The sequence below is a fragment of the Tachysurus fulvidraco genome, chromosome 23, assembly GCF_022655615.1.
Source record: "Tachysurus fulvidraco isolate hzauxx_2018 chromosome 23, HZAU_PFXX_2.0, whole genome shotgun sequence".
Taxonomy (NCBI): Eukaryota; Metazoa; Chordata; class Actinopteri; order Siluriformes; family Bagridae; genus Tachysurus; species Tachysurus fulvidraco.
This window is the reverse complement of record NC_062540.1, coordinates 8139199-8155009: the sequence shown is the minus strand read 5'-3', so window position 1 is coordinate 8155009 and position 15811 is coordinate 8139199. Positions and strand designations below refer to the sequence as shown.

The 15811-nt window shown below is 37.2% G+C and overlaps 1 protein-coding gene across 2 annotated transcripts; it reads right to left on the bottom strand.

The window, feature by feature from the left end:
* Positions 1-1780: 1780 nt before the first annotated feature.
* On the bottom strand, positions 1781-12764 carry birc7 (baculoviral IAP repeat containing 7). Of its 2 annotated transcripts, XM_027144736.2 has the most exons (7): positions 12105-12763; positions 5362-5461; positions 3354-3435; positions 3221-3266; positions 2701-2913; positions 2451-2516; positions 1785-2256 (listed from the first exon to the last, which is right to left on the bottom strand). In XM_027144736.2, the coding sequence occupies exons 1-7, from the start codon at positions 12430-12432 to the stop codon at positions 2054-2056; spliced, it is 1038 nt and encodes a 345-aa protein (XP_027000537.1). In that variant the 5' UTR covers positions 12433-12763; the 3' UTR covers positions 1785-2053. The 2 variants fall into 2 exon arrangements, with proteins under 2 accessions (XP_027000538.1, XP_027000537.1); XM_027144737.2 differs by lacking the exon at positions 5362-5461 and having other exon boundaries at positions 1781-2256; positions 12105-12764.
* Between the last annotated feature and the right edge of the window lie 3047 nt (positions 12765-15811).

The window sequence follows — 15811 nt, the reverse complement described above, 5'->3', positions numbered from 1 at the left end:
ACTGAATGCTGGTCAGGCAAGGTGGACACTTTTCACACATACAATTCATCTTTTCAACTTGGTTGTAATACCACCAAAGCTGGCTCCTTTTTACAAAGTAGAATAGCTGTCCCTCTGCACATCAAGTGCCAGTGTCCTGCCCTGCAATTACAATTTTTGGAACCACTTACTAGAGAAACAGTCTGATAACAATGGCTCAAATGACAACTGGAACACATCAACACCTTCAGAACAAGTACTGGTGGCCCAACATTGACATACACTTGTGCATTCACCAAACATCCAGTCCCAAGAGCCATTTCCACTGGAAAAGTGGTTTCATCACCTACAACATAGTGACCATCGTCCCACCTGGTGGTCGATTTTATTAAAAAATTTGATTCAGCATACCATACCATTATACATTTGTGCTCAAAAGTTTGCATACCTTGGGAGAATTTGCAAGATGTGTACTACTTTTTAAAGAAAACATGAGTGAGAAGGCAAAACAAATGTATTTTATTTCTTGTCAAGTCATAAGTCAAGTCAAGACATTTTTATTGTCATTTCAACTATATTTAGCTGTTGCGGTACTAAGTAAAATGAGAACATTTCTCCAGGACCATAGTTCTGGAGAAATGTTCTCATTTTACTTAGTCCTAGGCACATAAAGTGCATCTGTGCAACCCGGTGCAGACAGTGCAATATCTATACTTACTGTCTAAAATCTGTGTTCTTGTATATGACGCTAACCAAAATTATGTGTATCCACAGAGCAGGGATTAGGGATATTTCTGCCTGTATCAGTTAACACCAATAAGCAAATCTGAAAGTCAGTTATGATGATTCTAGGAAAAATATGGGCAAATAGTGAATCCAGTAAAAGCATTCGGCTTCCTAAACATGTAAACCAGTAAGAGTTAAATGATCCCATTAAACCCATGTTTCCTGGGATGATTATGATCCCATCTCATACTCAAGTCTCATTCTCATACCCATCTCATGATGCATATGGCTATATTGCTTATTCTTCTTCCTCTGCTTCTTTTCTTAAGCAAGTGAAGTAGTCCTAGAATTTTAGACCTATCTTTACAAATTTGGTGTCAAACTGATGAGTTTGAGCCTCAATAATTAGAAAAAACATGTTGATAACTTATTAATTATTACTTATGTCAAATTGCATTAACCTTGAATGGCTTAATTTTGCAAAGCCTACATTTAAGAACCTCTACAGGACAAGATTTTGAGGTTCCCTGGCAAAGAATGGGGTGTGGCCATACAAAAAGGCATTAAGCCCTAATGTAAAAATTTTTTTTTTGCTATTTGCTACTTTCTTTCCCAAACAAAATATAATCCATGATTGCTAAAATGAAAACAACATGGCTGCATTTAGACAATAAGCTTTCAGCAGGTATTTCATAAAACTAGCACTGAGCTAACCACTGAACTTGATAAATATGTTCCTCTATGATCTCTTAATTGTTCTGTATAACTTGACAAGAACTGGCAACTGGAACTGCTATTTGCAAGCAATGCTTGCAATCCACTGAGCACCACAGATGCTGTATTTGTGGAAAAATTATAAATATTTGTCAATTTCCAAAACATTTATGGATGTAACTGTACATGACATTTTCCCTTACCTATAGCCTCGACAGGTCTACATATTTCCCTGAGAAACTAATATAGGTTCTAGTTATACTGTAGGTTCACCACACCAATTGTGCCGAATTCTTTTACCGTTTTTTTATTATCATCAATATATTTAGAATAAGCTTTAGAAAGCAACATATTTCAAATTGACATTAAATATGCTATATAAGGTACACATTAATTAATTCATTGATATTTAAAAAAAGAAAAGAAAACAGTTTCATTTTGATTCCATTTAATATAATCATTGCAGCATTTTGTTCTCTTCATCTCAGGTTTCCAAACCTGATCCTATAATACAATAATAAATAATAAATAATAAAAGGGTTAAGAATAATTTTTAAATCCTTTAAAGATAAATATGTTTTTAGATGAGCTTTTTCACTAATGTCTTTCAGTTGTGCACGTGTATATAATGTCCTCAGGACATGAAGGCACGCATGCTGCCACGTATCACTGCTCTACAGATGGGGCAGTTTCTCAGGCTGGCTGCACATTCAGAGCACACAACCAGATGACCACAAGGGATAAACACCATGGACACCAGTTTGTCCATACAAACTTTGCAGGTTCGTTCCTCTTGTAGCTTTTTCAGCTGTTCCTCAGAACTCACGGTCACCAAAACTACAAAAACACACATTCATCAAATTCTGAATTTTAGTAGCAAGAGAGTAAGTAAATATTAAACATACAACATGCAAGGTCAGTTCATATGACATACAGTATTTCACTATTTCATATGTCAAAATATGTTTCTACACTATCCTCATAAATATAATCATGTCCACATGTAAAAGTAAAGCAAGGTTAATTTAGACCTTTCTCCCCAAATGAGGTCTGTGGGTTCACTCCACTGGTACTGCTGCTCTGCCTCACCTCAGGCTCTAGAAAAATAAATCTTACATTTGAGAAGGATCAAGCATATGATGTAATCTGCATATCTTTATTATCTTAGCATTATTTATGTAATGCATTAAATTGCAGGTGCATCTGTTATACCGAGTTTCTGATACAACATTCTTTTGTATATTTGTCCATATTTTGAAATGCAGTGGATGCTTTCAGCACCTGTGTTATTATCACTGCCCTGCCTCCCGTCCTCTTCAGCCTGCAGGATGTCAGCCACCAATTCGGAGACAGAAATGTAATGGTAGCCAGTGAGCAAGAAGTGAGACTGAACCAGGCTCTCAACTAGTGGTTGGTCAAAACCCATCTGCAGCACTGCCTGCACCACCGGTGAGAACATGGCTGCTGCTGGGGCACTCTCACCACTTAGCACATCTTAAAATTAAACACAAACATGAATTTGCAACAGTGCATTATGCTCTCTAATTCATGTGATGAAAATAAAACAACAAAAAATGCTGTGTTTTTATAGGTGTTTATAATCAATAATAAAAATATACTTATAAGGCATTCATATTCGCACACATTGAATACACATTTTGATTCAATAGAATGTTATAATCATGTAGTCCTTAACAGTTTTAACACTACACTGTTTTACGGAAGCCAGATTAGATGAAATTTACTTTATTATGTAATTGCATTATTTTTACTGATCTGATTGTTTTCAAAAAACACTTACCATGTCCAGTTGTACTATTTCTTTCAGTTGAAATCTGTGATTCCCTCTGTAAACAGAGTTGCCATTAGTCTCCAAAAACACTTAAACTTACAAGCAGTTCATTATCAAGTGTTAAAGAATGAAAGATACAAACTGCAAGCTCTGACAAGTTGAAGAATGACTGCGATACGTTGCCGATGTACTCTTGTCCTCTTGACTGGATCAAAAACTCACATCTAACATAAAAAAGGAATAAAAGAAAGAAAAAACACCCCTTGAGCCATTCCACATTTTATAGCATTATAGCCTATAAAAAAGTAACTAGGATTAGATGTAATGTCTCCTTAAGTTACTGGAATTGCAAGGTCAATACATTGTTTTTGTAGTAGACTGAAGACATTTGAGTTTGAGATCAAAAAGTATATGAGAAAAGAGTTTCAAATTTTAGTTTTTATTTCTTGGCATTCACATGTAGATGAGATAAACAACATAGAATACAGCATATTTTGTATTAGACCACCCAGTTTTGAGGAAAGCTAATATATTGGAAAAGGTGTGTCCTGTTAGAACTGTTTAAACAAGAAATAGATCAAAACAATAACTCATGATTTTCAGTTTCACCTTTTAAGATGGCATATGTTGTTTAAAAAAAAGGATAAGACAATATTAAAATTAAAGAGCTATATATCAAAGAAATTCAGTGCATTTCAACGCTGAGAAAAGAAGGAAAATAATTCAGGAACATTGCACAAACTTTGTTATTGCCAATACAACAATTTGGAAAGTCCTGAAATAGAAAGGTACTACTGGTATACTGCACAATAGACACTGAATAGGTCAACCAATGAAAACAACGGCAGTTAAAAACAGGTCATTGGGACAGCTGTGAAGAAAAACCACAAAACAACAGTGACAATGATCTCCACAGGGCAGGTATGAAAGTGTAATATCCAAAGATTGAAGAAGATTTTGAGAGCAGAAATTTGGAGTCTTTACCACAAGGTGCAAACCACTCATCAGCAGTAGGAATACCAGAATACCAGATTAGAATTTTACAAAGACATACAGATTTAAGACGCAACCGTTCTGGAACCAGGAATAGCACATACCAAAGTGATGGAAAGTGTCTTGGAACAATCCTGACCAAAACATATGAACTCATCTGAAATATGGTGGAAGTCAGCTCATGGCTTGGACTTATTGCTGCTTCTAAAACAGACTCACTAATCTTCATTGATGAAGTCACAATGGTCGCAGCAGAATGAATTCAGATGTTTACAGGAACATTTTGCTAAAAAGCATACAAAGTAATTAGAGGGAAGTTTATCATGCAGCAGGACAATGATTCAAAACACACAAGCAAAACTTTATCCAAGGGATCTTTAGCTGGTCAAAAAAGTGAAATGTAAACCTTCAAGTCCATCACCAAACCGGAAAATAATTACGAATGTACTTCACTTGGTGAAAACCAACAATTTGGTGATATCAGTGAGTCACACGCTTCATTACAGTTATTGCAAGATTAGATACTAAATATGTTCCTATACTTTTGCTTGCATAAAATGTGGTGGTCTAATACAAAAGTTTCTATGTTTTAAGTTGTTTAATTTTTATTTGTTTACCACAAATTGGGTGATTTGCAGACTAGTGCTAAATATTGTCATGACGCGGGTCATGGAGCGGACCCAAACGCAGGATAGCAAAACAAAACAGGGTTTAATAACAGAGGAACACGAAACACGACACGGACTAGAGACAGGACAAAGACAACAGTAGATTCCGCGCTGCACAAGGCAACGCGGCACAGTTAAATACACAAGACAATCAGATACAATTAGGAGCAGGCGTGGAAACAGGGCAGGGCAGACAAAAGCAGGGCAGACATGTGACGAGGAACATAAACAAATAAATGCACGTGGCCAAAGTCCGGGCTGAGTCATAACAAATATAGTATAATCTATGTCAAATTTCAGTTCTAGGCTGTAACACAAAACACAAAATGTGATAAAGTTGAGTTGGTTTGAATACTTTTGAATAATTATTTCTTCATTTTGGTTCTTGCAGTCATCGTTGTACTAGGAAAAATTATGTATTACAAATGAATGGATTAGTAATATCAGAGTCAACAGCCCATGCAATACAGTTTTTAAAAAATGTGTTACCGTGGGAACCACTTGGCATGCTCCTGCCATGGATCATCTCCAGGCTCCCAGTTCCGCAAACTACCGTCGCAGAAAAAACACTTCACATTATCACTATGACCTAGATGAAACATCGATGACATGGCGTTAGTATTTGCATTTGTACTGTATAGTGATACTTAGATCATATAAACATATAGTTCTAACATATAGGTTTTATCTAAATTTTAGTCAAATATTTTTTCTTTCGACAGAGAACAAGCATTGAGGCCATTCCATAGCAATTAAATGTAATTGTGTATGGTTTAAAAACAAGTCAAGTCAAATCAAGAGTCAAGAAGCTTTTATTGTCATTTCAATCATATTTAGCTGTTGCAGTACACAGTGAAATGAGACAACGTTTCTCCAGGACCATGGTGCTACATAAAACTAAGATGGAGCTAAGGAGTAAGTTAGTAAGTTAATGAACTCACTTAGTGTTTGAACTCTCTGCAGCAATTCATAGCTTGAACCATGTTAGCATAGAGAGAGAGAAGATAAAACAGCTAACAGCCAGTTATAGCCAAAGGCATCTCTAAACATTCTGTAGGCAGTCATGCGTAATTCTCTGTCATGTAAACATAAGCCAGTAATATGCTTGGTTTCTTTAATTCTCCCAACTTTCAGAGTATACACTTTAGTCAGTTTTATATCTTTGTGATCTCCTGTGCAGACATGTTATTCTGTACTATCTAAAACCATGACCATTATATAAAAAGCAAAAACAAAAACTGTTGAAATGCTGGGTGGATAGTGTAACAAAGGCTGGCGAGAGAGAGAGTACGTAAACCTGAATTCAAAGTGTTTTCTACCAACAGACGCTTAGCGTCATCATTAAGGTGCCTATGTCAAGTACAGGACCTACATTGGTTGCTTTGGTTCAAGGCCTGCTCGGAGCTGGGTTAGGGTTAGTTAACTTTTGTTAACTTTATTATTCCTTATATTTATTTAAAGTTTAATTATTTAAGTTGAATGATTATTGCATTTATTGGTAATATTAAGTGTAAATAGTAGTTATATGCTATTGGTACTTATAAATAGTGGCAGATACTACTTGCACCTCAGTATTGTTGTACATTAAACATTATGCAATGATAACAGAGTATAAATCATTAAATTTATAAAAAATATTAAAAGAATGATAGCTTATTGAGATAATAAAGCCATACCTAAACCATAACCATAACCTAACCCTAAACATAAATTATATGAATTTTTAAAAATTTTTTAAATTCATTTAATTGAAATCAAATGCCTTTATGATCACACATCACATCAGCAGTATCAATGTGCATGCCATAGAATACATGAAAGGTGTTACAGTATGCTACCAAAAATAGGTCCATACACTACACTTCCTCTCTATTTAAGATCAAGGCTACTCAAAACTGTGTAAGACAAAACAGCTTAATAATACGAACAATCGCAACTTTTTTCATAACAAAAGTTCATTTAGCACATAGTTTACAAATAAACAATGATAATGTAAACGTATAAAAGTCCCACACATATACTGGCATGAGTACTTGGGTTTCAATGCAAAATCAAAGCAAATCATACTTTTAGTCTCTCAGGGGGCATTCTGTGCCTAACAGGATATTGCCTCTTGGCTTGTATTGTAGTCTCCTATGACCTCTTAACTTTAGCATTGGTCAAAGGTGTTTTGTCCACAACAATATCCGAGCATCGCTGGGGGTGATGTCTGGGGATGGTGTGGCTTTAACTATTGGCTGATTGTCCAAAATCTGATCTACATGATGTCTCCAAATATTCTGCTATCCAATGTCAACAGCATAGATGAGAGGTCCAGTTCTTTTGTCTATTTTACCAGCTTCCCATTTATCTCCCCTATATTCACATGCCAAGATTTCTTGTCCAACCTCAAAGACTATCACAGCCTTTGTTGCAACTACAATTAGAAACATAGAGTTTATAAATGGCCCAGGGAATGGCCCTTTGCCAGGGGTAGGGCACTCCACAGGTGAAGAAGTGCTTGTGGTGGTTCTTTCTGAACTCTCAGACATCCTGAGCATGTTTTGGTGGTTTTTCAATTTGCTACTCATTGTCCAGCTATCAGACATAGCTGCATGTTGAACTCCTCATTTTAACTGTGCCCAGGTGCCCTTTGTTTAGAGTCTCTAAATTTCTAGTGTGGAGCAAAGTTGGCACACTGAGAGTTGGACACATAGGGATGAGAACTCATGAAACATTGAGTTGCCATTGGCTGCCCACCGATCACTGTGATTTCCAAGACTTTTATCAAACTAGGGTCAAGCTTTGATTGTCTTTATATTTCCAAATTCGTTATGGGCACCTAATCTACAACTCTTGTATAGTACACCTCTGCTGGATCTGGGAAGCGGGACTCACCTTCTTTGGACTCACCTTCTTTGGACACATTGCAATGGTGCTTAGTTCAATTAAATTCAATGTAATTTCTCTTGACTTCAAGTCTTCATTTGCATTCAGAGGTCTTTAGAAGAAGGTCTTCAAGTACTTCATTTGCAAGTCTTTAAAAGCATTTCACATACTTCATCTTTTTTTCAAGTGTTTTAGCAGTTCTCGCCCACAAAATGTCTACCTTAAGTGCAAAAGTGTTGCACTCTCCTCTCTTTCACCATTCTTGACTGACTGGTGAGGCTAGATGACTAATAATACTGTATGTCAAGGACTCTTTGTTTTTGTGTCAGTTCAGGCTCGTCTGCAGTCTGTTGAGTCTGTAAGAACTTAACATGAATATTATGACTTCTTGTTGCAATTTCACCATTTATTGATGTATTTATTTTTATCTAGGCTTGGGACTGGCACTGAAATGTAACTCTTTAGTTGCTGGGTTAGCGGCCTGCCCTGGAACTCAATGAGAGCGCAGGATCCTGCTGCTAGACCAGGAGGCCTTACTTAAAATACAAATACAACACATATGATCAGATCACTCAGATGGATTTGGATTAATGGGGGGTTAAATTTTCAAACAAACAAAATAATAGGGCTTCCTCTTAAATTAGGGAATTTATTTAATTTCTTTAATCTTATTACTGTATGATTTAATTTATTCAGGTGAAAACATACAGTCATGTGAAAAAATTAGGACAGCCCATTAAATATTCAGTTCTTTATTAAGAAATGTCTTAAATGGTTTAATTTGTACCTGTAGGTGAAAGAGATGTAATGTCAACAACAAAAAAAAAATCACTTTGTTTTTACTTATTAAACAAAAGAAATGAACAAAAATGAATATTACAACTGAGGAAAAAGTAAGTATACCCTATGCCCTGATAGCTAGTTTCCCCCTTGGATGAGATCACATCAATGAGACATTTCTTGTAGCCATCTACCAGTTTCTGACATTGACTGAAAGAACGTTTCCCCTGCTCTTAATGCAGAATTCTTTCAGCTGTTTGATGTTCGAGGGCTTTCTTGCATGCATAGTCCTTTTTAAATCACTACACAAGATTTCAATAGGATTGCAAGAAAAAATTTTCACCTCCCTACATTGGCCCAAGTTAACTATAAATTCTACTTTAAAGTTGAAGTTCTAAGAAGAAATGAACAGGCAAACTCACAAAGATTGATGAGATCATTTTTTGACAGTCAAAACCAGCTGGTACCACACATACAAGTTTGTCGCTACTTGCAGTAGATGCAACCTCCCATTATTTCAAAATGATTATTTTGAACGTTATTTTTCTTATTACATGAATTTCCCAATATCTTCAAACTTGTAGGCTCATTTTATTATGCTGTGATAAAGTTGATGTTACTCAAAAAAACAACAACCCTACCTTCACAATTTCATCCACAAGCATGCAAGCTACACAAGCTCCATTGTGTGTTAACATACGAACTCTGCACCCTGAAGGGTGTAGATGATTTTGCTCCTGGGGTGAATTTGTTTGGATGGCCTGACCTAGCCATGTTTAAGATTAAGAGCAAGCCAAACTAAATGTTTCATGTTTAAATAAGGCAAGTTACTACAAAATGCTCTTCTCTGTGTTACACCTGTAGGAAATTCTATCCATTTTAAATGAAAAACATTATGGGGATATCCTTAGTTTTGTCTCCAGGCCATGCTGAATTGAGGCAGTAATTAAAGCAAAAGGAGCCGCTACCAAGTATTGAGTACATACACAGTAAATGAACATACTTTCCAGAAGGCCAACAATTCGCTAAAATGTTTTTTTATTGGTCTTATAAAGTATTACATTTTTTGCGATAGTGAATTGGTGGATTTTTGTAAAATGTGAGCCAAAATCATCACAATTAAAAGAAATAAAGACAAACTACTGTACGTTACTCTGTTCAAATTGTGAATAAAAATGCACATGCACAAATGGAATGCACAAATTTACAAATCTCATAAACTTATATTTTATTCACAATAGAATATAGATAACCTATCAAATGTTGAAAGTGAGACATTTTGAAATGGCATGCCAAATATTGGCTCATATTGGATTTCATGAGAGCTACACATTCCAAAAAAGTTGGGACACGTAGCAATAAGAAAAAAGAAGTTAAATGTACATATAAGAAACAGCTGGAGGACCAAGTTGCAAATTATTAGGTCAATTGGCAACATGATTGGGTATAAAAAGAGCCTCTCAGTGTGGCATTGTGTCTCTCAGAAGTCAAGATGGACAGAGGATCACCAATTCCCCCAATGCTGCGTTGAAAAATAGTGGAGCAATATCAGAAGGTTTCTCAGAAAAAAATTGCAAAGAGTTTGAAGTTATCATCATCTACAGCGCATAATATCATCCAAAGATTCAGAGAATCTGGAACAATCTCTGTGCATAAGGGTCAAGGCCGGAAAACCATACCGGATGCCCGTGATCTTCGGGCCCTTAGACGGCACTGCATCACATACAGGAATGCTACTGCAATGGAAATCACAACATGGGCTCAGGAATACTTCTAGAAAACAATGTTGGTGAACGCAATCCACCATGCCATTCGCCGTTGCTGGCTAAAACTCTATAGGTCAAAAAAGAAGCCATGTCTAAACATGATCCAGAAGCACAGACGTTTTATCTGGGCCAAGGCTCATTTAATCTGGACTGGGGCAAAGTGGAAAACTGTTCTGTAGTCAGACGAATCAAAATTTGAAGTTCTTTTTGGAAAACTGGGACGCCATGTCATCCAGACTAAAGAGGACAAGGACAACCCAAGTTGTTATCAACGCTCAGCTCAGAAGCCTGCGTCTCTGATGGTATGGGGTTGCATGGGCAGCTTACACATCTGGAAAGGCTCCGTCAAAGCTGAAAGGTATATCCAAGTTCTAGAACAACATATGCTCCCATCCAGATGTCATCTCTTTCAGGGACCTTGCATTTTCCAACATGACAATGCCAGACCACATACTGCATCAATTACAACATCATGGTGGCGTAGAAGAAGTATCCGGGTACTGAAATGGCCAGCCTGCAGTCCAGATCTTTCACCCATAGAAAACATTTGGCGCATCATAAAGAGGAAGATGCAACAAAGAAAACCTAAGACAGTTGAGCAACTAGAAGCCTGTATTAGACAAGAATGGGACAACATTCCTATTCCTAAACTTGAGCAACTTGTCTCCTCAGTCCCCAGATGTTTGCAAACTGTTATAAAAAGAAGAGGGGATGCCACACAGTGGTAAATTGTGGCCTTGTGCCAACTTTTTGACTTTATTCTTCCCTTAAAATTATAATTTTTTTTTCAGTTTAAACATTTGATATGTCATCTATGTTGTAATCTGAATAAAGTATTGAATTTTGAAACTTCCACATCATTGCATTCTGTTTATATTCACAATTTGTACAGTGTCCCAACTTTTTTGGAATCGGGTTTGTACACAAGTTTTATTATTGGACTTGAATTTATGAAATAAATAAAGTTTTCCAAGACATTCTAATTTATTGAGATGTACCTAAGTACTTAAGACAAAATTTAATTATTTCAGGCTTGTATAATTTTTCAACACAAAACTTGTGCCTTCTTTAATATTAATAATTGTTTTTAATCATGTGTACTAATACTGATATATCCTACATACATTTTCCCTAAGATTAAAATATGTCTTATGAATCTATAAATTATAATTACACTGTAGACTGTAATTATTTAAACAATTAAAGAAAGTTGTTCATTTGTTTGCTTGAAGTGTGATATGTGAAGCCAGCTATAAAATAAATATAACTGAATAAATATGAGAAGCGGTGAGTTTAGCTGCGATGTTGTTGTAAAGGCTGTGTTTTAAATGGACGCTGTGTGTTTTAGCTGTGTAATAGACATGCATGTGGGGTGTATCAGCCTTTCATCACAAACAGACACACTCAGCAGTGGCAGCACTAACAAACTCTCGTTAATTCTAGTCACTTCGGCCAGAGGAACACAAAAGGGATTTCATGTCCTGTAAAGCCAACCCATGCAATTTCACCCAATACGACCCTTAAATTCAGGACTGAAAATTGCCCAAATATCATCAACCTATGTAATGTTTGTGCGGCGTTTAGTTGTGCAAAACTTTTTCATATGCCTGACAAAAGACTACGGTCTCATCAAGGATGAATTTGACTTCCTTCATTGTGGCCCTTGGAATCATCTCCATCTTTAGCATTAAGGACACTCCGTTATCGCAAGACAAATTGTTAAGTAAGTACAGTATGTTTATATCCTATAAAAAACAATAATTCAGCATTATTCACTTGAAAAGAAAACAAGTGTTAAAGTTTAGTAAAAGCCCGCACCTGTGTAAAAGAAGCCAGCGCGCGCCAGTGTATCTGGTCGGATGGAGGATCTCGTGGGCCAGGTGCTGAACGTGCTGAGGCGAATACTCTCGTCCTCCATCTCTGGATATGCAGCTTGCCCTGTTGTCACCGGCTCGCTCGCACCCATGCGCTGCATCTGGCTCAACAGCTGGCCATCCACCGAATCCGACAACGCTCGGGCGCTCGGACCACAGCTCGTGTCCCTCCTCGGAACGAACTCGCATACAAATAAGTGGCGCCGGTTGTCGCCAGGCGGACTGTCCTCGCTTGCCCAGTGCCTCGGTGTCCTGCGAAAGCAGCGCACCATATCTTCTGGTCCCAGAACGTAAACACCAGCTTAGCAGGACGCACAAGCTCAGCAGATCTATCTGAAGTGTTTAGCGGCCAGTTGTCGAAAGTGCTCCTTCTTTCCTCCTCTCTGTTCATTCAGTTTCCATCGCCATTACACACTTCCGCACGAAGCACATAGCTCGCGTCCCATATGGAAGGAATCCAGAGATGGCCTGAAACCCCCCACTGCCGTGTTATCAGTTAACCTTTTCTAGAAGTCCCGTGTGCAGAGGATCTGAAAAGCACAAATAATGGCACTCACTGGAAACAATTGTAACACAGCTAACTTCACTGTTGTTTTGACATGCAGTGTGGGATGTTCGTGATGCCCAAAATGCCACTGACATTATATAAAGCCTAATAAAAGACATAACTTTTGGTAAAAAAATAAAATAAAATAAAAAACATTTTAAAAATGAATAAATCAGACTTATTTAATCACCTAGATAGGCTACTTGTCATGATAAGCAACCGGTTTTAGTTTCTACATTCATTTTATCATACATAATTTTTTTATTTTTATATATCAAATGCAATTGTATTGGTCAAATACACAATTACACACAGAAGGACATGCAGTGAAATGCTTTTTGGGCTGCCAATGCTATCTTCCAAATTTCATACTTAAACATAAACAAAATTTGTGACAGAAGTGTTTTGTTAAAATTCAAAATGCCCGTTTCAAAAGTTGTCATTCTAAGACTCGTAAAATAAGGTTCTTCAGTGATATTTAAAATAAATCAACACACACACACACACACACACACACACACACACACACACACACACACACACACACACACACACACACACAGAGAGCTATGTTTACAGCACCACTCGCATAAACACTGTTAATTAATTAATTCAATGCTGTTTCTCACATCACTGTATAACTGCTGCTATCAACTGCTGCTACTGTATGTTTACATATGTGTACAAGAATCTTCTTATTGTTTATGAATGTACACTGGTCGGCACTATTTTATGTCATGTAGTGTATTGTATTGTCTGTCTGCACTGTCTTTTGTCTTGCACTATTTGCACTAGGTTGCACACTAGGCACTTTATGTGATAACTTATTTTTTTATTCCTTGGCTCTGTGCTGTCTTAAGTAGCTACTGTAGCTCTATTTTTTTGTATGTTTTTCTGTGTTGTTTTATGTAGCACCATGGTCCTTGAGATACATTGTTTTATGTTACTCAGTACAGTGTCAGCTGTACATGGTTAAATTGACAATAAAAGCTTCTTGACTTGACTTGACTTGGAGATCAAGGTCTTGACTTAACGTGAGGTCTGTCAATTCACTCCAGTGTTTCGTCATAATTCATCAAACTATTTCTATGTTGTCCATTTACTTCCTGTTTGTGAGCTTCATTATTTGGAACCATCCAAGTTGTATTTTCTGTCGACATATGACCCAGTTTTATTTGAGAATGCTCTGTTTTTGAGTATCTGATCTTAGCTTCAATAAGATCAACACCCTTATACTTGTATGAACATTCTTAAATTGACACTAGGTGATTCATGCCATACTTCCATCCTTTTTACTTATTTTCAAAAAATGTTCAGGTTGTTCCCTTGGCCGCATTGCAATGACATGTTAAAATCTCAAAAATTATGTGCATATATTTTATATATATATCAGCGGATGGTCCAGTGTCGGGGTTCAAGCCCACAAGCTGCTGAGACATCTACGTTGGGTGCTTGAGCAAGGCCCTTAACCTCACCTGCTCCAGGGGTGCCACACAATGGCTGACCCTGCGCTCTGACCCCAGGCTGACCCTGGGATATGCGAAAATCTTTGGGGGAATTTGTGGCCTAATTGTTAGAGAGTCTGACTCCTAACCCTAAGGTTCTGGGTTCGAGTCTCGGGCCGGCCACGACTGAAGTGCCCTTGAGCAAGGCACCGAACCGGGCACCGCAGCATAAAAGGTGTGTTCATGGTGTGTGTGTGCACTTTGGATGGGTTAAATGCAGAGAACAAATTCTGAGTATGGGTCACCACACAGCTGTATGTCACGTCACTTTCGCTTTATATCATATATCATATTTTTTATATACTGTATCAGTTACACTGTGCATTTACTTAGACTGTTATTATACCCTGTGTGATTTGGTTTAATGAATCAAACATTTGATCTTAGCATGTGATAGATAGATAGATAGATAGATAGATAGATAGATAGATAGATAGATAGATAGATAGATAGATAGATAGATAGATAGATAGATAGATAGATAGATAGATCTTGTTATAGCTTCTAATATGCTATAATCAAATAAATTATTTTATATTATTTTATATTAAAATGTCATGGAAAAGTTTATCTATTAAAGTAATTCAATTCAAATAGTAAAACTCATATCAATTCAGTACACACAGACTGAAGTAGTTTAAGTCTTTGGTTCTTTTAATTGTGATGATTTTGGCTCACATTTAACAAAACCTCAAAAAATTAGAATACTTCATAACACCAATAAAAATACATTTTAGTGAATTGTTGGCCTTCTGGAAAGTATGTTAATTTACTGTATATGTACTCAATACATGGTAGGGGCTCCTTTTGCTTTAATTACTGCCTCAATTCGGCATGACATGGAGGTGATCAGTCTGTGGCACTGCTGAGGTGGTTTGGAAGCTCTTGTTTCTCATTTTCCTCTAGACTACCCCATAGATTCTCTATATTCTAGACTCTCTAGATTCTCTATGGGGTTCAGGTCTGGTGAGTTTGCTGGCCAGTCAAGCACACCAACACTATGATCATTTAACCAACTTTTGGTGCTTTTGGCAGTGTGGGCAGGTGACGAATCCTGCTGGAAAATGAAATCAGCATCTTTAAACAGCTGGTCAGCAGAAGGAGGCATGAAGTGCCCTAAAATTTCTTGGTAAACGGGTGCAGTGACTTTGGTGTTCAAAAAACACAGTGGACAAACACCAGCAGATGACATTTCACCTCAAATCATCAGAGACTGTGGAAACTTAAAACTGAAAAGAGGACTTTGGATCACTGGGCAACAGTCTAGTTCTTCTCCTTTTTGTCAGGCATTGTCTGTGGTTCAGGAGTGACTCCACAAGAGGAATACGACAACTGTAGCCAAAATCCTTGACAAGTCTGTGTGTGGTGGCCCTTGATGCTTTGACCCCAGCCTCCTTCCTTGTGAAGTTTACCCAAATTCTTGAATCAATTTTGCTTGACAAGCCTCTGGCTGCAGTTCTCTTGGTTGGTTTTGCATCTTTTTCTTCCACACTTTTTCCTTCCACTCCTCTTCCAAATTTTTGTGGCTTACCCTCCTTGTGAAGGGTGTCAATGACAACTGTCTTTGGACAACTGTCAGGATCAGCTGTCTTCCCCATG

Bases quoted from the DNA above. Each gene is read 5' to 3' on its own strand.
- birc7 (XM_027144736.2), bottom strand. From the start codon at position 12,432: ATGGTGCGCTGCTTTCGCAGGACACCGAGGCACTGGGCAAGCGAGGAC. The intron at 3,436-5,361 runs GTAACACATTTT...TTTTTATGTTAG, and splicing joins CATGCCAAGTGGTTCCCACG to ATGTGAGTTTTTGATCCAGT. The intron at 2,257-2,450 runs GTCTAAATTAAC...GTGTTTTTGTAG, and splicing joins GACCTCATTTGGGGAGAAAG to TTTTGGTGACCGTGAGTTCT.